The sequence below is a fragment of the Antechinus flavipes genome, chromosome 6 (assembly GCF_016432865.1).
Source record: "Antechinus flavipes isolate AdamAnt ecotype Samford, QLD, Australia chromosome 6, AdamAnt_v2, whole genome shotgun sequence".
In the NCBI taxonomy this organism is placed as follows: domain Eukaryota; kingdom Metazoa; phylum Chordata; class Mammalia; order Dasyuromorphia; family Dasyuridae; genus Antechinus; species Antechinus flavipes.
The window spans coordinates 141,480,477-141,505,941 of record NC_067403.1 but is presented as its reverse complement, the minus strand read 5'-3'; the positions used below and the strand labels follow the sequence as shown (position 1 = coordinate 141,505,941).

The 25,465-nt window shown below is 32.1% G+C and overlaps 1 protein-coding gene across 1 annotated transcript in view; it reads right to left on the bottom strand.

Annotated features, from left to right (window-relative positions):
* The window catches only part of TACR3 (tachykinin receptor 3), a 76,639-nt gene that overhangs the window by 6,748 nt on the left and 44,426 nt on the right, over positions 1 to 25,465 (bottom strand). Inside the window, exon 4 of the mRNA XM_051967723.1 lies at positions 2,100 to 2,296. Within this exon, the coding sequence (XP_051823683.1) occupies positions 2,100 to 2,296 (197 nt within the window). The remainder of the gene's footprint in view (positions 1 to 2,099; positions 2,297 to 25,465) is intronic.

The following is a 25,465-nucleotide window of genomic DNA, read 5'->3' as shown; positions in this document are numbered from 1 at the left end:
CTGGGGTCTCAAAAGGATGAAAAAAAATTTTAAATTGTATCATAAAGGGGAAGGGAATGAATATATATAAAGTGCCTATTGTGTGCTACTGCTGGGTAATTTATATCTCGTTTGTTTTTCAAAATAACCCTGCAAGGTAGGGGTTGTTATTTTACTGTTAAGGAAGCATAGACAGTCAAGCAGCAGTTATGGGACTTGTCCAGGGTAACATAGCTCTTTTCAGGCCAAGCTTTCTTTCTTCTAGAACAATGGTTTTTGGAATGATTTCCAAAGAGATCCTATGTGATATCCCAGGGGGATCATAGCAATATCTCAATGGGGATTATTATTCTGCTTTCCTTGTGATAGTTAATTATGAGGCTTATAATCAACAAGTGCACTTAACTTTATTCCACAATTCTCCTTTACTTTGTCCTCCTTTCAGTGATCCTGTTCCTACCTTTCCTGCTTCTACACTTTAAAAAAAAATGTGACTGATTTAGGCAATCACTGCAGCTGGACTGGTACATTATGAAGAGCACCCCATCTCAGCCTCATTAATCACCTCACAATTGAGACAGGGGTCCTTTTGAGGTTGATCTCTGAACTTTGGCAGAAGCTGATAAGAACTTTGCCTTTCACATTTTCTTTTTGAGTGGGGCATAGTTTCATAAAATGAACAAGAATGGGTGACTATTATAATAGCCTGCCAAATGGTCACCTTGCTTCACCTGTCTCTCTCCAACACAATCCATAGGAAGGTAACACCAAAAAGTGAAAAGATTGTCCTACTTAGCTAAATGCCAAAAAGCTATTGGAGCTAGACTAAACTATTATTTCTTCTTTATCTCATTCTTTGAAATCTCTATTTTGTGTAAATTTTATAAAATGCACAATTATTAATACTGTAGTATATACAAAAAATCTATGAGAAGTATGTTTGAGGATGTATTATCAATTTTTTTCCTTAAAGGGATATGATCAAAAAAGCTAGCTTAGAGATTTGTCTGCAATGCTTTATACAAAGGGGGATGACTTTAGTGACTTCTTACTTCAAAGGCTCAGGTTCCAAGATTCAATAAGTAAATTTCATTGAAAGCATATTTCTTTGTGATTATTTTAAAAATATAAGAAATATACTTCCCTTCCCCCTTCTTCCCTCCCCCCCCAGCCTTCTTTGAAGGCTAATTGATTTTGGATTAGTGTTGAGAGGGAAGTAAAATTCCATATAAAGTCATCCATCAGGCTTTAGTTTCTGTAAGGAAAAAAAAATCTTTAAAAAATTCATTTAAATTTTTTTGCTAAGCTTTTTTTTTGAAGCATGCAAATAGCTTATTATAAACAACATGGTTTATTTGAATAGAAGAAAAGAAAAGATAGCAGGAAGTGAGATTTAAATGAACAACTTGACAGAAGTGTATGTTATAGGGACCATTCTGGGCCTGCCAAAGAAGAAAAAAATTACAGATAATGTTGCCAACCTCTTCCTAACTTATCTTGAGATAAGATTCCAAATCACTCTTATAGTTTTAATTTAAACAAAAATTTTCCTCAATACAACTGAAGTTAAGGGGACAAGTGTGGGGGGAGGGAGAAAGGAAGAAAACAAGTGAGCAAAGCTAAAGAAAAAAGAGAATACACATGTTATTTTTGTGTTTAAAAGAATTAATTGAACATATAGTTCTTTGACTGACAAAATTTCCACTGAAGACCAAATTAAGGACTTTAAAAGAAATTTGACCTGTATGAACATCATGTGAATCAGGACATTCCATCTATTTTATGTATACCTATACGTACATGCTGTCTCTTCCCCCTAGATTATAAAGACCATGAGGGTAGAAACTATTTTCATTTTTATCTTTATATTCCCAAAGACTAACATAGGATAAGTACATGCTTAATTAATGCTTGTTCAGTGGATTAAAATGGGATTCTTAAAACAACATATTTCCTTCTAATGCCAAAATGGTAAGAAGTTTCAAAATCATCTACATATCTCTTTACTCTTCTTTTTCTTACTATTTAAATTTACACCAGTTTTGAAGAACACCTTAATATATCTGCATACAAAATTTATAATTAAATTATATCCATACATTTGTTCATTTCATCCTTACCTCTTATTGAGACAGTAGTAGATAATTGGATTGTACATGGTAGAACTCATGGCTAGCCAAAAGATAGCCAAGTAGATTTGCTGGATGTATTTCCATCGATTCAAGTGTTGGTATATTCCAGTAATAATGAAGTATATATGATAGGGCAGCCAGCAGATGGCAAATGTCACCACAACAATAATCATCATTTTTACCACCTACAAAAGAGAGAGGTTATTAAATATATATATACATATATATTTATATATTCATTAAAGTCATCAGACAAGTATATATTATTTCATAGACTTTTTAAGTCATCATACTACTCATATAATACATATTCAGGAAAAATTATTAAATTGAAATGAATATATTTAATAACTGACATCAGTTATTAATACATCAATGACATACAGAATAATTTTTTTTCCTCTAAAAATGAGCTTAAACTTCTCCAGATTTCAATACTGCCTCAGCTAAGATTCTAGAAGATTTCTCTATAATGTTGACTCCTTTCACCAGGTGACAATGTCTGCCCAGAGTCTCCATATTAGTGGAGGATTTCAGGCTGGCTAACCTTCATTCTTCTATCACCTGTACTTCTGATTTTCTGAACTCTGAACTCTCTTTTATTGTAGAGTTGGGGAAACTGATGCCCAGGAATATTAAACAATTTATATAAGATCACACAGGTAATAAGAGGTATGATTCAGTCAACTAGGACACTAAAGAAAATCAAATTGAAGGCAGCTCATCCCTAAGGGATCACTAAACAGATGGCTGACACTGATCTCTTGGAATTTGGTCATTGGCATTGAAAATTCAGGTCAATTGCATAAGTAATGTTAACTACATCCATAAGGAGTAAGGACCTGTGGTTTTATGTTTCAGAGGTGGGAAGGTTTCATTTAAGTTTTCTGTGCATATTAAGCCTTTCCAATTCATGCTCTCAAGTATTTGTGCTCTATCTTCGTTATTTATTAATAGCTCACATTCCCTTATGACTTTCATGTATATTTTTAAAAATATTATTTTTCTTTCATTATATATATTTTTAAATTAATAGTATTTTATTTTTCCAAATACATGTAAAGATAGTTTTCAACATTCATCTTTGCAAAACCTTGTGTTCCAAATTGTCTCTCTCTCCCCCACATATGTTCTATTTCATAATTATAACTCCTCTGGTTGATCTTTTTTATTAATGCTTTTTATTTTCATAACATATACATGGATAATTTTTCAACACTGACCCTTGCAAAATCTTTTGTTCCAATTTCCCCACTCCCTTCTCCCCATCCCCTCTCCTAGATAGCAAGTAAGACAATGTATGTTAAACATGGTAAAAAATGTGTCAAACTCAATATATGCATACATATTAATACAATTATCTTGCTGTACAAGAAAAATCTGATCAAAAAGGAAAAAAAATGAGAAAGAAAATAAAATTCAAGCAAACAACAATAAAAAAAGTGAAAATGCTATGTTGTAATCCACACTCAATTCCACAGTCCTCTCTGTCTGGGTGTAGAAGCCTCTCTTTATCTAATTCAGATCATTGGAAATGGTCTGAATTATCTCACTGTTGAAAAGAGCCACGTCCACCAGAATTGATCATCTTAATTGAATTGATCAATCTGCTTGTTGTTGTGTACAATGATTTCCTGATTCTCCTCATTTCACTTAGCATTAGTTTGTGTAAGTCTCTCCAGGTTTCTCTGAAATCATCCATTGGTCATTTCTTAGAACAACAATATTCCGTAACATTCATATATCATAACTTGCTCAGCCATGTTCCAACTAATGGACAGTTTCAGTTTCTTGCCAGTCCAAAAAGGGTTGCCATAAACATTTTTGCACATGTGAATCCCTTTCCCTCCTTTAAGATCTTTTTGGGATATAAACCCAGCAGAAACACTATTGGATCAAAGGGTACGCACAGTTTGATAGCCCTTTGGGCATAGTACCAAATTGCTCTTCAGAATGGTTGGATCAGTTCACAACTCCACCAACAATGTATTAGGGTCCATTTTGCCCACATCCCCTCCAACATTAGTCATTATCTTTTCCTGTCATCTTAAACTGGCTGATATTTTGAATTAATTGATCATTTAAGTGTTGTCTCCAGCCAAGATTCTATCTTGTTCACTCTATAAGAAGGAAGAGGTAGGAGAGGTCCTAGAATGTCCTGTAAAGTACAAATGACCCTGTTTGTCTATTGTCTAACAAATGACTATTTGTTAAATACTTTTATAATAATCTTTTCCAGACTTACTACTATTCTCCTACATACAATTAATATTTTTATTAAAACTGGCCTATAAGCAGTTCCCTTTCCACTTTCCATGTCTTTGTACAAATTGTTCCACGTGCCTAGAACTTGGAACTTCTTCACTATTCTCTTCAACTTCTTTATGGTTTGATTCAAGTATTACTTCTACTGCAAAGTAGAACCTGATAATCATAGTTTCTAGTGACCCAAATAACTTGGTATTTATTTTTTATGTTTTTATTTGCTTAATTTTATTCATGACCCCTTTCCCGCTACTCCCTATCATGATGTATAGGTATGGTTTTATTTTTATGTCTATATTCTCAGTACTAAATATAATACATAGTAGGTGTCCATTAATAAATACTTGGTGATTTTTGAAAGAATATTGTTTATACATAAGAAAATTTAGGCATATACCAAAATAATTGAAAAAAACAGGATTGAGATAAGGGGAATGGAAATGAAAATCATGCTAAAAGACTATTGAACTAAATGTAATGGCCAATCTTGTCCAGGTTATTGATTTTCCCTTTTCCTCAATAGAATGCACTCTTCCTGAGGGTGAGAGCTTACAGAGTTATAAAATTCACATATAATAATATAGTTCAAGTGCTGGTAGATTACAAAGTACTAACAAATGGATGCAAGTGTTTGATATTCAGCATGGAAATGATGTGCCTGAAGCCCTAATACTTTAGCATTTTCTAGGCAAGTAACTGACAAAAAAAAAAAAGTCAGGTATCTTCAACCCAATACCACTGCAAAATCCTTATTTTCCTCCTCCCTTCTGTTATAGATCAGCTTTCAAATAAAATCCTTATAATGATGCAACAGTCTCTAAGCCAATTCTATATTCATTGTAGCCATAGCTGTCTATGGAAGGAGTTCTCATCCCATATTCTGTATTCACCCAAACACTGTACCTTTGTCATAGAGAGAGTAGAACTAAGCATTGCCACAATATACTCCAGAAACCTAAGAGAACATTCAGGGATACAATTGCTTTCATTTTGTATGGCAATAGCTCTCATTTTATTTTCTTCCAATCTTGGGCACAGAGCTTATTTATTGCTTTGGAAATGTCAAAAGAAATACCAAATCTATAAAAGGGATAGACCTATTTCAAAACTTTATAACACACTCCAACACATACACAAGCAGAAATAATTTGCAGGTCATATCCTGACTAGAATAAGCTGGAGGCACCATTTGCTTGAGAAGCAGGACAAACCTTTGACTGACTCCTAAACAGGTCAGGCTACAATGCTTGTAGCTGTTCCCACCTATCACTTTAAATTAATATGGGTGAATGCTTGAAGTTTAGGTCAAATAAAATAGGCCAGAGAAGTTAAGTAAAGTTCAATAGCTAAATCAAAAAAGACAAGAGATAAATTCTTCCTTTAGAGATCCTAGACCTGCAATGAAAAGGCTCTTTGGAATTATTTTCAGTTTTCTGATCACTGCAATGGGGTGATTATCAATTTCAAAACAGATATAATGAGGGGTGGCATTTGATCCTGGTTGGAATTGAATTGTTGGGTCCTTCTTCCCCTAAACAGCTAAGAGCCTGTGGGAATCTTACTGAGACCTCCTAGAAACCTGATAATCATGAGTAGATTTTATTTCATTGTTATCTTGGTGATTTGGGGGCATTTTGGTACATTTACAGAACAAAAATAAGACTCAAGTGAGCATTGAGAACATGGCTTCCCTAATGTATTTGGTCATTATGTCTTTCCTTGGGCAATGACCAACAGGGAATAGTTAGGGCAGAGTGTGAATCTCTGAATATATCTTTTCTTAGGTGTTTGGAGTGTTGCAACAGGGTTTAGTTTTATCTAGTATAGAATGTGGGATGAGAAGATATTCCAGTGAAAACTATGGTTGCAATAAGTAAAAGACTGGTTTGGAGATTATTTTCCATTACTGTAAAAGTGTTGTTTAAAAGCTCAGTTGTAATAGGAGGGAGTAGAAACTGGAATATTGGAATGGAATTAATTTGAAGATGCACAAAGAGAAATTGGCTTCACTTGATGCCCACCCAAATTATGTCAGTTACTTGAAAACTAGAAAATGTTAAAGTATAACAGCTTTACAGACATGCTAATATCATAACAAAACTGTGCATTTGTTTTACTTTATGATATACACAACAATTGGCTTGTATTGTCTTATAAGAACTTTATAAAAACCCTCTCAGGTGATAAACAAATACTATACTCCCATTTTACAGATGAGGAAGCAAAGGTGCAAAAATAGTCCCTACCCTCAACAAGGCTGTATTTAATTGGAATGGACATAGTTGACCACTGCATTTACCCTGAATTCTGTTGTCTTTTAGTATTGTTTTTGTTTTCATTGTTGTATTCCTAATCTATCTTTGGGGGTTCTGTTTTTTTTTTTTTTTGATTCTCAACAATTCAAACAAATTTCCCCATGTTTGTCTGAATGGCTCATATTTGTCATTTTTGTCACTTGTTCTTCATTTAATTCCAAAACTTTCCAAGGTATGAGGCTGACAAGCTCCAATATATGTTACTCTATCTGGTAACCCTAATCTAGGACTTCCCAAAAGGAATATTTTTGATTTCAAATAAAATTTTCCCTGGTATATTCTGGAACATTTTGGTAACCTCAAGGAGGAGAGGTGGATGACAGAATTATTAAACAGGCAATCAACAAGCATTTAATAAATTCTTACTATGTACCAGGCACTATGTTGAACACTGAATATTCAAATAAAGGCAACCATATGGTCTCTGCTCTCAAGGAGTTCTTGTTCTAGAGAAAAGAAAACAAGATGGAGGGGTACGACTAGAATTATTTGTTTTTATTCACCAAATTATAGGAATTCAAAAATTTTTTAAATTATAGTTTTTTATTTTAAAAATATATACATGGATAATTTTAGATATTCAACACTATAAAACCCTGTGTTCTAATTTTTTCCCTTCTTTCCCCACACCCTGAGTTGGCAAGTGATCCAATACATCTTAAACATATGCAGGAATTCAAATGTTTTAAGGGACATTGGCAGTCCTCTAGTACAATGCACACTTAATAATTTACTAGTTGACCTGAAAGATGGAGGTAAGGTGATTGGATGCAAGGAAAAAGAAAGATGAGAAAGATGACAATTTTGGCCCCTAATGATCTGAAAGGATGTTTGTAATACCTCTTTCCCTATAAATTCTCCTCTGCTGGCATCAGTAAATCACTCTAGCAAAATGAGTATCTATGCAACCTCTCAGAAATAGTCTGTCTAACCCCATGACTATTCTATAAGATTGTGTGTTTTGTGGCAACACAGCTCAGAAGTGTAATTTTCTCTTATATTTCAGGCAGATTAATATGAGATGATCTAAAATGTTCACCTAATAGTCTAACATCCTCCTATCCCTTTCCTCTTCACACACACTCTTTGGCTTTTAATTTTGGAGATATACTTGCATCATTTGCTCCCTGACGTAATATAAGACTATATTATAAGGGATTATTTTTTAAATTATAAAATAGCCAGTAGGAAATAAAAACAATTCCTGAAAATGAAAATAATTATATATGGCAAATGTTCAAAAACATTTAAAAATCCACAATGTTTATGTTACAGTACTTGAAAAAATGACCATATTATGTAATAAAGAAAGGAAAAAAAATCACAAATCATTTTAACCCTTCAGAATTTATGTTCTGAAACATCTATATCTATTTTGAAGTTTTATATTTAATTTACATTTCTTTTTTGAAATTTGAGTTGTATTGGATGATCACATCACTTATTATCATTATGAATAGGAAATATTTTTTATTAGTCTAATTTCAATATTATTATAGTTCAAAATCAGAATTGTCTTTTTTTTTTTTTTTATTCTTTGAAAATGTGACACCTGATTGGAATCAGTATACTTCAAATCATCAAATTGCTAAGTAATGAAGTAGAATTTTTTGGTCTAGTGATCTTCAAGATATTTATTTGTTTGTTCATTTACACAATATATATTTATTAGCTCTCATCTGTGCTAATAGTTAATGATGCAAAAATAGACAGTACATGAGTCTTGCCTGCAAGAACCTTATAATTTAGTTAGGAAGATGGAACATGTACAGAGAACAATGTAACACAAATTATAATAAATGTACAATAGGAATGTGAGTTTGACATTAAATCAAGAGAAAGATGGAGTTCCATCATTAAAGTACCTTTCTAAATAGCTGTTCTTATTTGTTCAAAAATCACTTCCTAGAAAAAATATAATTTGGGAATCTAGTAGAAAAGGATCAAATTTAGATTAATTGATATTCTCAGAGTCTGAGAACTTGGAGATTGAACATTGTTTTGATGTGTATTTTTTAAAAAAAAATCATTCTTGGTCCCTTTTACATTGCTGGTTCCTTTATTTTCTTAATATTTTTCTCCTATTTTTTTTTCTTTTTCTTTTCATTGGACTATTTGCATAATGGTCATGACTCCATTTTGATGAGACTGAAATGCTGAAAGGTTATAAAAATACTGTATGAATAAAGTGTACCTTGAGGGAATCAGATGGCATCAGTTGATAGGATTCATTAGTTTCTGAGGCAAGCCTAGGAATAGGGAAGGCAGCTATCTGCTTAAGGCACAATTTGCAGTGAGACATAACAAGAGATATGTTTTAATATTTCTTTTTATTAATGCACATATTATAATGCTTGAGAACTTTCTATGGCACAGTTATTTATTTTGTGATAAGTCTATTTGCATTTGTTACAGAGTAGACCATATATCAGATGACTTTGGTAACCTTAAAAAATGCAATATTTAACCTTTTTTGGTCACATGTTTTGAGTTGTCTCAGAAATTAAGTAGAGTGTTATAATGCACAATTAGCCAATCAGTCAAAACTTCACCTCTCTTCATTATTAGTTTATATCAAAGAGTAATGATTAGGACACCAAATTCAGCTAAAAAGGAACTAACAACTAAGTCTTGAAAGTTGTTTCCTGGGGCAGCTAGATGGCACAAAGCACCAGCCCTGAAGTCAGGAGGACCTGAATTCAAATTTGACCTCAAACACGTAAGAGGTCATAGCTGTGGGATGCAAGAAAAAAGCTGACTACTTTTTGTTCTTTAGAGAATTTTTGAGAAACTCAAAACTACTTTCCAATTTCCTGTAAAGTCTTCCTCTCCTGTCTAATTTTCAATCCCATTGCCACAATAACTGCTCAGACTCTGCCTTCTATTTTTCAGTGGCTTAATTCAGACCCTCCTAAGGTTTCACTTATGATCAAGTTTCACTTTAAGTAGAATGTAATAATGCATAATTAGCCAGTCAATTAAAACTTCACCTCTCTTTATTATTAGCTTAGATCAAAGAAAAATGACTAGAACCCCAAATTCAGCGAAAAAGGAATGAAGTCTTGAAAGCTGATTACTGTTTGCTCTCCAGAGAATTTTTGAGAAACTCAAAACTACTTTTCAATTCCCTGTAAAGCCTTCCTCTACTATCTAGTCTTCTATCTCATTGCCACAATGACTTCTTAATCTCTGCCTCCTATTTTTCAGTAGCTTAATTCAAACCTTCCTGAGTTTTAACTTATGATTAAGTTTCACTTATGAGGTGCAAATTCATTATATATCTTCAAATGAAATTAACAGTCTTTACTTAATTATCCCATATTCACTTAACAATTTTATGATTTTTCACTTTGTTAGTTTTCCCCTATTGCGTTAAAACAGTTCTATGCAAATTAGTTAAGGGACCATTATCCTTCATCACATTTTGTGTCCTCAAAACTTTTTTCATAATCAATAGTTATGAACTTTCAAATTAATAAAAATTATTTCCTGTCTATTTAAACTATCACATTATTAAAATACAAATGAGATATCTCGTATCCTTAAAAAGTGATCAGAGTCAGTTTATTTTCTATCCCAAACTGTTTAAATCCTGCCTGAAAACTGTTGTTTTTAACACATATTTTAGTACTTTTTTCAGGGATCAAATTGTTCATCTATGAAAGGGGTAATATCTTAAAGCATCCTTTATTTTGCTAATAAAACATTTAAATAAAAACATTTTTTCTGTCCCTTTCATCACAAAATTGCTCCATACGAAGTGGTCAGTATAACTTATTTAGCAACAGTCATCCTTTATTTGTTTCTTCTCTTTTCTCACTAAAAATGCTTTTTGTCATCATTAAATTTTCTTATAGTGCTTCTATTGCCACAGAACCTTCCCACCTTTTTGTATTCAATAACATCTCCTTTTTTCCATTTTCTATATGTGTTTGTTGAAAATTTAAATTGATTAATGAGTTCCCTGTGAATCCTTATAGATATTTTTAGAAATTTTTTTTTACCTTTTCTTTACCATCATCATAATTATTTTGTGACATCAGAATACATTTTTTGCCAAGCTTTCCCTAAATTCTGAAGTCACTCTTTGCAAATTTAGTATTATTCCTTTTTTTTTCCTTTGATACAAATTCTATTTATCACATTCTCCTAAGTCTCATTATTTCTACTCCAGCAACAAATTCCTTGTTCTTGTTCAGAACCTAATTCAGACTAGCAGTTCCTTTTGTTACTTTCTTCACCTCTTGAAGAATGAAATTATCATTAAGATATACCAAAATGTAATTATCTTCTCATCTTTTGGGAAAACTGAAATTCTGCTTCACTGTCTGTTATATTATGCCTAATTTCCATGTTTCCAAAATTCTTCAGCTACTTCATCCTGATGTAGAAAATAATATAAATTCTGTTTGTTTCTCCACTGAGCCTCTGTCAAATGTGCTAACTATTTCCTGACAGAAATGCATTTTCTTAATGTTTCTCCACTACCTCTTTTAATTACCTTATTCTTTGTTAATAAGACATGCATTTCCTTGGCTATATTCTTGTCATGAATTCCATTCTATCAAATTTCAGGAAGATCTGAGATTGATTTTGATTCCTTACATTAGAATTTCTAGTTTACCTTTTTATCAAAATTTATTTTATATGTAAAAGTAGATTGTGAGACAATGACATTTGTTGTTCACTTTATTCTTGGATAATGTCTTGTAAACTATAATTTATTTCTACTGATAGTGTCTAATATTTGCAATTAGTGTGGACTTTCCTAAATAAACAATGAGGGTCAACGGGGATTGGACATGGACATTGGCTAATTAGTGAGGGATAGGCTTTTTACTCTCCTGAGATGATGTGACAATTTCTAACCAGTGCCTTCAGTATTCCCATCACTGGAAATTAGGTCAAAAAGGAAAGACCACTAAGCATCATGACAAATTTACTCTTCTGAAGGAACTTCCCCCCCTGTAGAAAGGTTTTTCCTCTCTTTCTTTGGATTATTCTCTCTTGGGACAGGTACAGTGACTGTTTCCCTTGAACTTCCAAAAGAAAGGGTAGGAAGTGTGTGTGTGTGTGTGTGTGTGTGTGTGTGTGTGTGTGTGTGTGTGTGTGTGTGTGTTTGTGAGTGAGATTCCTTTCTTGGTCCATCCGGGAGCAATAGTAATTATAATTTCAGCAAATGGCAATGAGAAGCTGTTTGCCTCTAGCAATCCTGAGACTGTCCTCACCTGCCTTCTCTGTTTTTGTATTTCTTTCCCTGAGTAGCAGTTCTGAGAAATGAAAATTTCTACTGCTTGTGGTATTCATATGAATTTGAAAGGTCAGGATTCCTAAGGCAGTATTGGCTGCTTGAAAGAATGTGCTTCCTACCATGACACTTTCTCAGAGGGAAATATGATTTAGAGGAGGTTTATCCCAAAGCTGTAAGGTTTGGAAAGAACCCTGAAAATTGCTCAAATACACTGAGTTATATATAAAGCATCAGTTTGGCAGTCCCAATGCATTTTCTCATGGAAAAGTATAATAGTGGTGTTGGATTATCATTTTGCTTAAAGTATTTGTGAGCGTTTATGAATCTTTTGTATGTTCAGCTATCCCTGCACTTCATACTTACTTTGTATACTGAGTTATATAAAAACATAATAAAAGAGTACATTTTCTAAAGTAGGAACCCTGTTAATAATTCCTTTTAGGGAAGACCTTACACATGAACAATGCCAAAACTTTGTTTTAGAAAGTTTTATGGGGTATACTACAACCATTTTTTTTTTCCTGGCTTCTATCATTGCAAATTTTTAGTGTGAGCCTTTATATCTTAGAAATGACCAAAGACAAGTTAGGACTTAATTTATTTTGTTGATTGTTCAGACTAAAGAATATGTTGGAGAAACTGTCAATAATGTAGATATGTCTTTTTTTGGAGAATTGATTGTTAAACATTTATCAGCACATTATTGGAAATTTCTCCTAGATTTCTACTCTGAGGTAGGAGTATAACAAGCCAGAGAATTAAAGAAAGTTTGATCCTCTCTCTTTGAAGTTAAACTCCCTTAGAACAGAAACTATTGCAGATGAGCCCCGAGCAGGAAAAAATGGAGGTCACTGAAAGCATTGTTGTATATCAAGAAAGCAATATATTTCTCTTTTTCTATGGAGGAGTGTGAGATTCTCAAGTCAATGTAAGTAAATTTATTTTCAAAGTCCAAAACTATTACCCTTGTTTTCCAACACACTGTAGAATGTTCTCTCTGGTTTTGTAGTATCTTGGTAATACAATGGGACATAGAATCCTAGTGCTTTCAACTGATGGTCATGCAAGACTGAAAACCCCCAAATACAGAGAAAATAGACAAGAATTGAGAGATGAAGAATGTGTTTCTCATCCTCAAGTGATCATGGAATTCTAATAAAGAAAACATTAGTGTTTATTTTTTCATGAATCTTTCCACTTGCCCATGAAATCTCCTCTTATAAATAAGGCATAAAATCCAGGTTTATTTAGAGTATATGCCATTATGTAGGATTAGAATCAACCTTCAGTTTTCAATTTCCTTTGAAGAACTTTCCTTATAAAGAGAGTTGTTATTCTCCTTTTTGGCTTCCCAATCAGTATAGATAGCTGTAGAAGAGGGGCTTCTAATGATTTTTTCTTTTTTTGCATTGTGAACTCATTTTCAGAATGACATTTATATATGCATGAAATAAGGTATATAGGGTCACATAGGAAAAGAAAACCAGTTATTTAGAAATACAGTTAACGAATTATTTTTAAAAATTCAGATACCAGGTTAAGAACACTTCCTTTAGAAGGGTCTATCTGGTGTTTTCTCTGGTAAAGGTTGGTGTTTCATGTTTATTTTCCTTAATCAGTGGTGCTAGTTGACTTTATTCTGTTAAGAAGTTCCTTCTCTTCCCTAAGAGGGAATGTGGGGCATGAAGACACATGCATGCATTTATTTGCTTTTCACTCAAAATATTGTTTCTTCTTGTAACAGATTATAGAGAGATTGTGGCAAGAGGCTTTGTTATTGTTGTTCAGTTGTGTCTAACTTTTTATTATCCTATGGACCATACCATGCCAGTTAAGATAATCCATTTACTTTTGTTGAAATATGGCTAATACATTCCCATATTATCTAATGCCAATCAGTTGTCCTTGCAAACTAATGAGAAGTTGTTGCATTTTTATGTTTTTAACATATTGGTTTAAAACCCTTTGAGTGTTTTTATAGGTGACATATGGACATCATTTTTAGCAAAAGAGAAGAAAGAGTAAGTATGAATAAGATAGATCTACAGACTGTCAAGAAAGATGAAGACTAAGAAAAGATCATTAGGATTGACAATTAAGAGATTATTGCTAACTGAAATTTTTAACTGAGGAGGCAAGCACAAGAGGAGATTTAAAACTTGGGACACTGAAAAGGATGGTATTACTCTCGATAAAAACATCTAAGTTTGAAAAAAGAGAGAGTTTTTTGGGGGGGAGGATGGAAATAACAATCCTTCATAGGAAAAATGAAAATATAATGAAATAGAGGACTTTCAAGTATTTCTGATGAAAAGACCAGAGCAAATAGAAAGTTTAACTTTCAAATACAAGACTCTAGAGAAGTATAAAAAGGTAAACATGAAAGAGAAAAGAGAAAAGCCATATTAAGGTTAAACTATTTGTATCCTTATATGGTAAGATGAGACTTGTACATTCTAAGAATCTTATCATTATTAGGGAAGTTTAAAAGAAGTATAGAGAAAGCACAGATGTGAGTTGACTATGGTGGGATGATTTCACAAAATTAAAGATTGAGAGAGAGATGTGTTGGGAAAAAGGAAAAGAGAAAGGAAGATTGGAAAAATTATTTTTCACAAAAGAGGCATACAAGGAAGAGTTTTCATAGAGTGGGAGAAATAGAATGGTGGTAACAGGAAATACTTTAACCTCATTCTGATCAGATTTAGTTCATTTTGGTTCACATTCTCAGTCAGGTGAGGAAAAGGGTTTTAGCTATAGGGAAGTAGGAGGGGAAAAAGATAAGAAAAAGAGGAATTGATAGAAGGGAGATCAAATTGGGAGAGGGATAGCCATATACAAAACACTCTTGAGGAGAGATAAGCAGTGGAGGGGAGAAAGAGAGACAGACAGACATTCAGACAGATGGACACAGAGAGAGGAATAGATAGAAGAAAATATCATGGAGGTAAATACAAAATCATTATAATTGTGAATGTAAATGGAATGAACTCAGGTATAAAATGTAAGCAGATAACTATGAATTAGAAACAAGAATTCAATAACATGTTGTCGCTTTATGAGAAACATGTTTGAAACAGAGATACACAGAATAAAATTAAGACCCGGCAGAGAAGCTATTATGTCACAGCTGAGGGAAAAAAGACAAGGATAGCAATCATGATCTCAGACAAAGCAAAAAATGTAATTAAAAGTGATAAAATGGAAAACTACATTTTACTAAAAATTACCATAGACAATAAAATAATATAAATACTAAATATAGGTGCTCCAAGTCACATAACACCCAAATTCTTAAAAGAAAAGTTAAGTGAGCTAAAGGAGGAAATAGTAAAACTATGCTAGTGGGAGACCTCAGCTTTCTCCTATCAGAGATAAATCTAATCATAAAATAAACAAGAATGAACATAAAATATTCTTTTAGGAAAAAAGTTATCTGTCGTGTTTAAAACAGACCTTTGATTGAATCAAAAACAAAAACATAAACCCAGCAATTTCATGAAAGAGAATGATAACAATAATCCATGTCAAAATTTGTGAGATGCATCCACAGCAGTAAATAGGAGAAAATTTATTCTCCAAACACTTATATCGTTAAAATAGAGAAAGAACAAATGAATTGTATGCAACTAAGAGAAAACTTGAAAAAGAACAAACTAAAAATCCCCAATTAAGTAGCAATTTGGAAATTCTGAAAGTCAGAGAAAATATTTATAAAACTAAAAGTAAAAACAAACAAAAGTGGATTTATAAATAAAATGAGGAGCTGTTTCTATGAAAAAAAAAAGCACCAATAAAATAGCCAAATCTTTGGGAAATTTATTATTTTTTTTTAAAGAAAGAAAAAACTGAGGAAAGAGTACACTTAAATAATAATATTTTAGAAAAGAGAAATCCCATAAATGGGATCTCTAAGTAAAAATTCCTAGGACCAGATGGATTCACAAGTCAATTCTACTAAGCATTTAATGAACAATTAATTTTAATACTTTTCTAATACTGTTTGGAAAAATTAGGAAATTAAGGAATCCTACCAAATTCCTTTTATGATACAAACTTGGTGTTGATATACAAACCAGAAAGAGCAAAAACAGAAAGAAAAGTATAGAATTATTTCTCTCTGAATATTGTTGAAAAATTTTAAATAAAATACTAGCAAGGAGATTACAGCAATATATAACAAAAATTATACACTATAACCAGATAAGACATATCAGGAATGCAAAGCTGGTTCAATATTAGGAAAACTATTAGCACATCAATAACAAAATTAATAAAGATCATACAATTATCTCAACTAATTCAGAAAAAGCTTTTGACAAACTATAACACTCATTCCTATTAAAAACCCTAAGCAGCATTAGAATAAATGAAGCTTTCCTTAAAGTAACATGTATCTGAAATCATCAGAAAGCATTATTTATAACAGGGATAAGCTTATTGTGAAAATTAAATAGGTTAATATAGCATAATGTACTTAATACAGTGACTGGCAATATAGTCATATTCTCTTCCTTTTCCTTTCCCTTTCTTAAAAGATAAAGTTTAAAAGTTTAAAAACTGAAAGACAGGACAATCCAACTCCTTGATTTTATAGATGAAAAACCTGAGTTTTAGAGAGATGAAGTAATTTATCTATCACTATAAAGTAATGGGCAAATAAAGACGATAAAATGATAAATTATATAAAAAATTTATAATTTTGTGCTGATTTTTTTTTTTTTTTTGGTAATCTCTACCTCCTCAATTGATGTAGGAGATAGAGTTTAAGGCCTAGATTCAGTAAGATCTGAGTATAAATCAAATCTTAGAAATTTGTTTGAGCCAGAGCAAGTCAATTAACATATGTTTGCCTCAATTTCTTTATCAGTAAAATGAGGATAATAATAGCCCCTGCTGTCTAGATTCTTGTGAGGATCAAACAAGATAATTGCAAAGTTTATATATCAGTGTTAGCTATTATTTTTTAAAATTAGCTTCATCTAATTTGAGATATAATTGTATGACATTATCATTGCATTTTCCAGTTGATTTCTACTGATATCTTTTTGTGTTTGCATCAACTACGCTTTCCAATTTAGCCCTTTTCCCTTTTCTTTCCAAAGAGCAATCCCTAGTAAAAAAGAAAAAAAAAAGGTTGAGCAAAAGTAACCTGTATGACATGATATGAAATATATGATCTGCATTTTGACAGTGGAATTCATTCTTATGCCTTATCAAAATTATCAAAAGCTAAAAAACTTAACACTTGCCAAGGTCTTGTGGGGTCTCTCAAATGGCAGCAAGGGTGAAGGCAAAACCAATTAACTGACTGACTTTCTCCTCCATCAAAAGCAAAGTTTTCATTTCAGTTGGAGAAAATACATAGTATTTTTATGGTTTCATTGCAACCACAAATAAAATATTATTTTCGAATAGATCATTACTGAATTGGCTTCAATTCATAAACTTGACATTTTCTCCTTGGTTTTCTTTCCAGAAGAGAGAAAAGATTAGCACCAAAACACAACAGATTTGAATGCTCTTGGTTGAATTAGCAAATGTTTCTTTACCTATGGTGATTGCTTAAACTTCAAATTCTTCACTGGGCACTCTATTGTTTGACATAATTATTATTTGGCCTCATTTCAATTCATCTTTCTCCTTCCCTTCCTCATTTCTTATGCTCTCTTGCTTTAGTTAATCCCTGCCCATATTGTCAAGCTTATTTTTTAAATGTCCTTAAATAGAAAATTAAGAAGATTGATTGAAATATCATTCACATATCACAACTCACAAATCAGACAGCTGAAGTGATTTAAACTTATAGTTAAAAAAATAAGAAGTCATTGTGGAAGAGATGAGGACAGGATAACCAGGAGATGAACAGCACAAGATAAATGGATGGCAATTCTTTGAAAAGAGAGAGTGCTCATAGAAATTTCTATCAACAGAAAATTTCTATTTCTATAAAATACTAAAATACATTAAACCTAGCCTGATAGTCATTGTATCAGACTAATAATAGTATCAAAATTTGCTTCAAAGTCTAGGAACAAAGAAGAATAAAAATTCTATGCATAAAAAGAACAATGAGAAGCAATCTTCCAGGATCAGAGCATTTATCAGCAGAGGACTATGAAAATAATTTTGGAAGAATGGGATTTCTCAAGATGTTTAATATGAGAAAGCGCAATGAAAGTACCAGTGAAGCATTCAATGATTAAACCAACTGGGAAGTACTATTACTTTCACTATGGACAACTGAGTTAGAGAGTTTTTTTTTTTTTAATGGAAGAAGAAAACGGCTTCTATTCTTTAAAGACATTATTATACATCAATGGGAAAATGATAAAGAACACTTTTATAACCTATCATCATTCTGCCTATCAAATATGCATAGTAAGACACAAGAGATATACTATCTTTCATTATGTTAGTGTGTTCACTTTATTATCTCCAATTTATGCTGTATCTCATTAGTTTGTTCCTGTTTTCTTTGACCTTCCCTGCCTCCCCCAGACTGAGTTGATTGAAAGCAGGGGACTGTCTTTTGCCTTTCTTAGTATTCCCAGTGGTTAGCACAGTTTTTGAACATAATAGGTGCTTGATAAATACATACTGAGTGACTATCTGTCCAGTAACAACTAAGGGAACATTTGCTCCGCGATATTTATTAATATCAGTAAATGTTTACTCTAGTCTCATATCCTCAACTGTTTAATTCTTAATCTCTTTAAATTTTTTTTTCAATGTTCTTTTGTGGGAAGAGGAAATTGAAGGGAGATACCATGTACACTTGCAAAAATAAATTAAAATAAAATTTAAAAATACATTAGATCAGAAAAAAAGAAATCTCCCAGATGTTTTTCCAGTAAGATATATATTCATTTTTTTTTCTCAACAGTTTAGAAATCTCTGGTTCCCTTTGGTCTCATCGTTTCTCTTATCCCTTCCCTCACTCCATATTCATTTAGTCTGTTATTATTAAGTATTTTCTTTCACTCTTGTCACTTCTATTCTCAAGTATTAGCACTCAAGCCCAAGCACTTAGAACTTCACAACCAAATAAGGATAATAACATTTGAATTGTTTACCTGCTTTTTTTTTTCCTGTCCCCTCTGTAAAATATCCACTATTGGGGTTTAGTAATTTTGATGATGTATATCACAACTATCTATATGTTCTAATTTTGTGTGATCCATGTCCAGATCCTTTCATAAATCTTCATTAGTGTTTCTCTGCAACTGTACTGAAGGACTCCTTCTACTCATAAGCTCTTGATCTCTTAAGATATCTATAAATAGATTTCCAGGTGTTTATGAACTTTAATAAAAAATACCATCTTTACTTTCACTCACTTTTGACTTCTTTTATAATTTTATGCATTTAAATTTTTTATTCTTAAGTGATACATAGACATTCCTAGTCTGCAAAAGAAATCCATAATTCCCCCAAAGTTAAAAAGTCCTATTGGAGGCCTTTTAACATTCTATCAATATCAACTATTAGATATTTAATTCAAAAAGATCAAAGGCAGAGTCAAAGGACTTATATATACAAAATATTTATTACAGTACTTTTTATTGTATTAAAGAATTGAAAACAAAGTATTCAATAACTGGCAAATGGCTGAACAAGTTGAGGCATAATAGAATATCTTTGTTCTCAAGGAAATATGACACATATACAAGGTAACTCCAAAGTCTTACTGTAGTTTTAATCTTGTTAATGTTTAAAACTTCATTATGACTTTTGGCACACCCTATGTTAAATTTAATATACAGCTAAAGAAACAAGCATATAATCTGATGCAGAATGAAATGAATATAATTAGGAAAATAATAAGCACAGTAACCATAATTTAAAGAAAAACACCTTTGAAAAAGAACTTTGATTAATGCATTGATAATCATCATAACTGCAAAAGATTGACAATGAAGTAGGTCTTTTGTCATTTGGCAGAGACATGCTAGATTAGAGGTATAGAATGCAATGCTTTTTTAGACACCCTAATGCAGTGAATCATTTTTCTTAATTTTACTCATGAGATACAAGGAATCACTCATTGTTTGTTCTGCTGGTATATCCCACACCTACCGAAGCCTTGTTATCTGTTCTTCCAATCTTGCCATCTGTCTATTGATGTACCATTTGGAGTTCTATGTCTCTTTACACATACTGAAGCTGAACTGTCTCTTAAATGCTGTCTTTCTCAAAAAGAATGAGTTCCTTGAGAATGGGGACTCTCACTTTTCCATTTTGTACTTAAAGCTTAGTACAATGCTTATATAATAAGCACTTAATAAATATTTTAAAATTATCTCTTTTATTCTACTGAGTAATGTGAGTAATGATAAGGCTAAAATAGAACAATAAAATTTGAAAAATTAACAAAGAAAAATAAAAAGTTCAGAAGGGTATGCGAACAAGGCAATCGTGTTTTGATATTTAATATACACATAAGAAAACAAAAAGCTCATCATGGAGCCTGTTTCACACACAATATAATGTTTTGCTTTTCTTTGTATAACACAAATTTGTATTTGGGCTAAGTTAATAATACAAAATTAAATTAAACATTAAAATATCAGAGCAGATATGTGGCACAGTGGATAGAGCACCAGTCTTGGAGTCAAGAGGACCTGAGTTAAATCTGGCCTCATGCATTTGAAAAGTTACTAGCTATTTAACTAGTGACTTGTCTCTAGTCACACACACACATACATTCAAATTTTGTTTCTTCATGAAAGATTTCAGCTTCTTTGAATTCCTGCTTTTTGTATTGTTTCTATCATGCATTTGACTTTTCACCATTCTGTTTTATAGTGTTATTTATTTTTTCCTCATTTATGTATTATGTTCATAACATTTGTTAAGGTCTTTGAAAGTAAAATTGAAATCATGATGTCTCTCCTCTTCCTAAGATGCCCAGCTCATTTGGCATGCAAGGTGGATACTCAATGTGGATTGATTTTTAACTTGCTTTTATTTATTTTGAATGCCTGTGACATAAGTGACTCTAAAATAATTTCAATATACATAAATGTATGATTTACTTGTGATATATTGCCAAATGTAAAAAAAGGATTTTCTATACATGGGCAAAATATTTATATTTGGTTCCAAATTGGGCATATCTAGGCAACTAGGTGGAGCAGTGACTATAATAATGGGCCTGGAATCAGAAAGAATTGAGGTCAAATCCAGCTTTAAACTCTTTCTACATATATGACCTTGGATAAATTGCTTAGCCTTCATTTACTTTGCTTTCCTCAACTTTAAAATAAAGATAACAATAGCACTTACCTCCCTGGTTGTTGTGAGAATCACATGAAAGAAAAGTTGTAAGTTCTTAGCATATAGTAGGTACTATAAGAATGCTTATTCTTTTCCCTTCTCTTCCTCCATTTTAAGACCTGCCCAGTTCTTTCATTGAAACTTGTGGTTCATTGGTCAAAGCAATGAAATTAGAATCAAATGACATCGATCCTACTCCTGACTGCCACTAAATCATATGTAATTTTGATCTCAGTTTGATCCTCAGTTTCTTTATCTGTAAAATGAAGTGTCATAATACATGATCTCTAAGGTAATTCCAACTTTTAAATTCTATTATGTAAGGAATTATAGGAATGGGTTGTTTTAAATGAAGTAAATCTAACCATACATATATATTTTGTTAATGAGATATCTGTTAAAAAGGAAAAGAAATGATTCTCATTCTACATTTTATTTATAATATCAAAAGAACCTAGAAGCTGCTAAAATACTCAACTTATTGAAAGTGATTTTTTTTTTTTTTTTGCTCTAGAGTTGCAGGGGGCATCAGAGGCCATTTAACTTAGTTCTTATTTTACAGAAAAAGAAACATCTAACTTAGTTCTTATTTTACAGAAAAAGAAACTGAGACTCACAGAGGTTCTGTGGCTAGTTCAAAGTTACACAGGTAATACACATCATAAACAAGATTTAAACCCAGATGTTTTTGGCTCTTGAACCATTATACTATTAGGTCATGCTGTCTTTCTGGTAATCTTTTCATGTTAGGGAAACTAACATGTCTATAAGGAAATTCCCTCTGCCAAGGCAGATTGGCATTTGCTCTGCAATTTATAATTTTAATTTCCTGCAGCACTGAGTGTTTAAGTCATTTGCTCAGGATTACAAGGCCAGTATTCTGACACCAACAATCATATTATTCTTCTGATTCAACAAGTCTTTTCCTTGTATTGTCTTCCCTTCCTTTCCCTTCTCTTCTTCATTTCTCCCTACTTCCATCCCTTACTCCCTCTCTCATTCCCTCCATTTCTCTAGGTTTTTAAGTATATGCCATCTTCAACTTAGAAATAAATTGTGTTATACATGTTAGGTTGGTAATTTAGAAGTGTTGATACATATTCCTATATAATTTATATTATGTAAACTGTGCATTATATAAATTATATTCCTATATAAGTGTCAGAGTGAGATCATTGGGTCATAGATTAAAGATTAAAAGGGACCTTGAAAGTCATTGAGTCTATTCTTTTCATTTCTGAGATGATAAAATTGAGGTTTAGTGGGGGTCATATGACCTGCCCAAACAACTGATCAAACAACTAATAAGTATCAAAGTTATTTATGCAATCTAAGTGATCCAGAATTGTACAATGGAAAGAATACTGGCTTTAGAGTCTGAGGATTTAAGTTTGAATCTTATTTCTGTTCCTTACTATTTATGTGACCATAAGTATATCATAGAAGCTCCTTTATCTGTAAAATGAGGGGTTTGGATTAAATATCCTCTAAAGTCTCTTTCAGCTATAGATCCCAGGACTATATTTTCAGCACTTTATCCACTGAGCTCATAATTCCAATAACAGTAATAAACAAAGTAGAAGGAAAATGACATTGAATAAGAAGTATGAAGAAACATGAAGAGAAATTCAGAGATGTTTGTAAATGTTATGAAGGGAAATTGAGAGCTTCAGAGACTAATGTCAGAAATGCTTTATCATGTGAGCTGTTGTTTCTGACCTTATGCCTTATTTTTCTCTTGGTAAATGCTTAGCACTAAATACTCTCAAGATTTAACATTATGCTCTCACTCCCATGAGAAATAGAGAAGGAAAGAAAAAGCAAGAAGAAAAACAATTTTGTTGAAGCAATTTGCCAAAGGGATAAAAAGGGATTTGTGTGTAACTATGAGTGATAAGCAACTAAATGCATTATGAGTGATGACTAAAGAATAGCAATAGCTAACATTTATATAGCAATTTAGTTTGAAAAGTGCTTTACAAATTTTATATTAAAACTAAAACCTCAGGGGGAAGGTGCTATTATTATATAATTGAAGTAGACAGACATTAGTAAATTTCTGAGACAGGATCAGAATGTGTTCTTCCTCTCTCTAGGTCTAGTAGTGTACCCATCTGCACTGTATAGTTGCCTAGGAAAAAGAATGGAGATAGTTTGTAGAATAAGTTGATAGGTGTGTGGTAGGAGACCTAATTGTTTAGATCATTCCCCATTCTAGTAGTCTGAAGATGTCATCAACCTACAAGAAAAAGATATTGATACTTTCTCCCTTGTAAGATAAAAACTTATTTTCCAAATTATTACCAACTTGGTATCTTATGATTATATATATACAGTATTAATATCTACCCAAATTTTCCCTTTTTTAAATAATATTAGGGATGTTCAAATTGATAAGCTATTCCATATGTTCCTGCCCACTTCACTTCTTCTAATCAGATGTAAAACCTCATAGGTAGCTTTAGCTTTAGGTATCTTCTATCTGGATGAGTTGGTTTCTCCTATATTGCAGGTATGTAGTATGTGTATGTATATAGATATATGTGTGTGTGTGTGTGTGTGTGTGTGTGTGTGTGTGAATGGAATTCAAAGAGTAGTGTTGTGATATGGAGGCCCAGAGATGTAAGAGTTCTTAGAAATCATCCACTCTAGCCTTGGAAGAATCCAGCCTTTTCCTTGTACCAATGAGGAAATTAGGGTTCTGATAATTTAAATGACTTGTGGAAGTTACATGAAACCTTGGTATGAGTCCAGCATTCTATCCTCTATGCCATGTGGGCTCATTGCTTTTACATTCTCACTAGCAATGCAGAAACAACTTTTGTCATCCTGACCTTAGCTATAGTTTAAACTTTTGTCATAAAGCAAGATATATTTAAATATTGGAGGTGGAGAGAAATAGTGCAGCATTTCAATAATATGCACTTTTACTATCTCTCAAGTATTTAGGATTCTGGCATCCTCATATAATCTCTTGCCCAGCACCTAAAAATTTGACAGGAACCTTCCACTTTCAAATATAACTAAAATAGCATCAGATTGTTGAGATTTTGTTTCAGTTTTCAATATCCTCTGTTTTATAGGACATATGAATTATATAATATGTAGAATCCTCCTCAATTTTGAAGGAATAAAAAAAAACTAATTATTGTAACATTCTCCAGTTTCTTCACTGTAATTTTTGCAAATAAATTATATAATATAAAGAGACTGCTAGGTTTTTTTCTTTGCATAATCTAAAGGGATTTAGTCACACAGTTTAAATTTTTTTTTCACGTTAGCATGGTAATGAAAATAGCTAATAAGAACATGCTAAAAGTATTTAGAAAATGTTACGAATTTTAATATTCTGATATTTGGTGTCCTGAAAAAAAGAATTCCATTTTACAGAAATGATAGGAAAAAGAACATACTTATTACACTTTACTTGAAGAAGACACAAAGCTAAAGAATTCTGAGGTATTCTATTTTTCAATTATTTAAGATAGAAATTTGTTATGTAGATATGTGGCAAAATTTTGCATTGGTTTATTCTCTCTTTTGGTCTCTCTGTCTCTGTCTTTGTTTCTGTTTCTCTGAATGTATGACATATATACACATAGAAATATACATGCATGTATAAAAGTTCATAGAGTTCCAGAACCACAGATTGTTCTCTAAAAGTAGTCTTTAAGGACTCAGGTCATTTCCATGCTATGATCTGATATCGGAAAAGGATCTCTATAGGTACATGCTTAAGACTTACTTATATCAGATACAGAGAAAATTACAAAATGAAATAAATGAACCAAAAGATAAATGTGACCATAATTCAATTAATCAAAAAAAAAATGATGCTTTAAAGAAGCAATCCATGATTGGGTAAATAAGCTTGTTTCTGAGAAAGCAGACAGAAAACTTGTTGACTAACATTTATTAGATACTATATATGAGGCACTGTGCTAATCATAGCGGGTACAAAAAAGAGCAAAAAATAAAATTTAAAAACAGTCCTTGCTCTCAAGGAGATCACTTGTCTTAATGAAAGAAACAACATGCAACAACTATGTACAAACAGGATAATTGAGGACAATCTGAAAGAAAAAGTACTAAGATTAAAGAGAATTCAGAAAGGTTTCTTATACAAGATGGGATTTTAGGTTATTTAAAAAACAAACAAACAAACAAGGAAACTAGGAGTTGGAAATGAGAAGGGAGAAAATTCCAGGTATGGAGGATAGTGAAACTGCCATGAGGTCAGGATC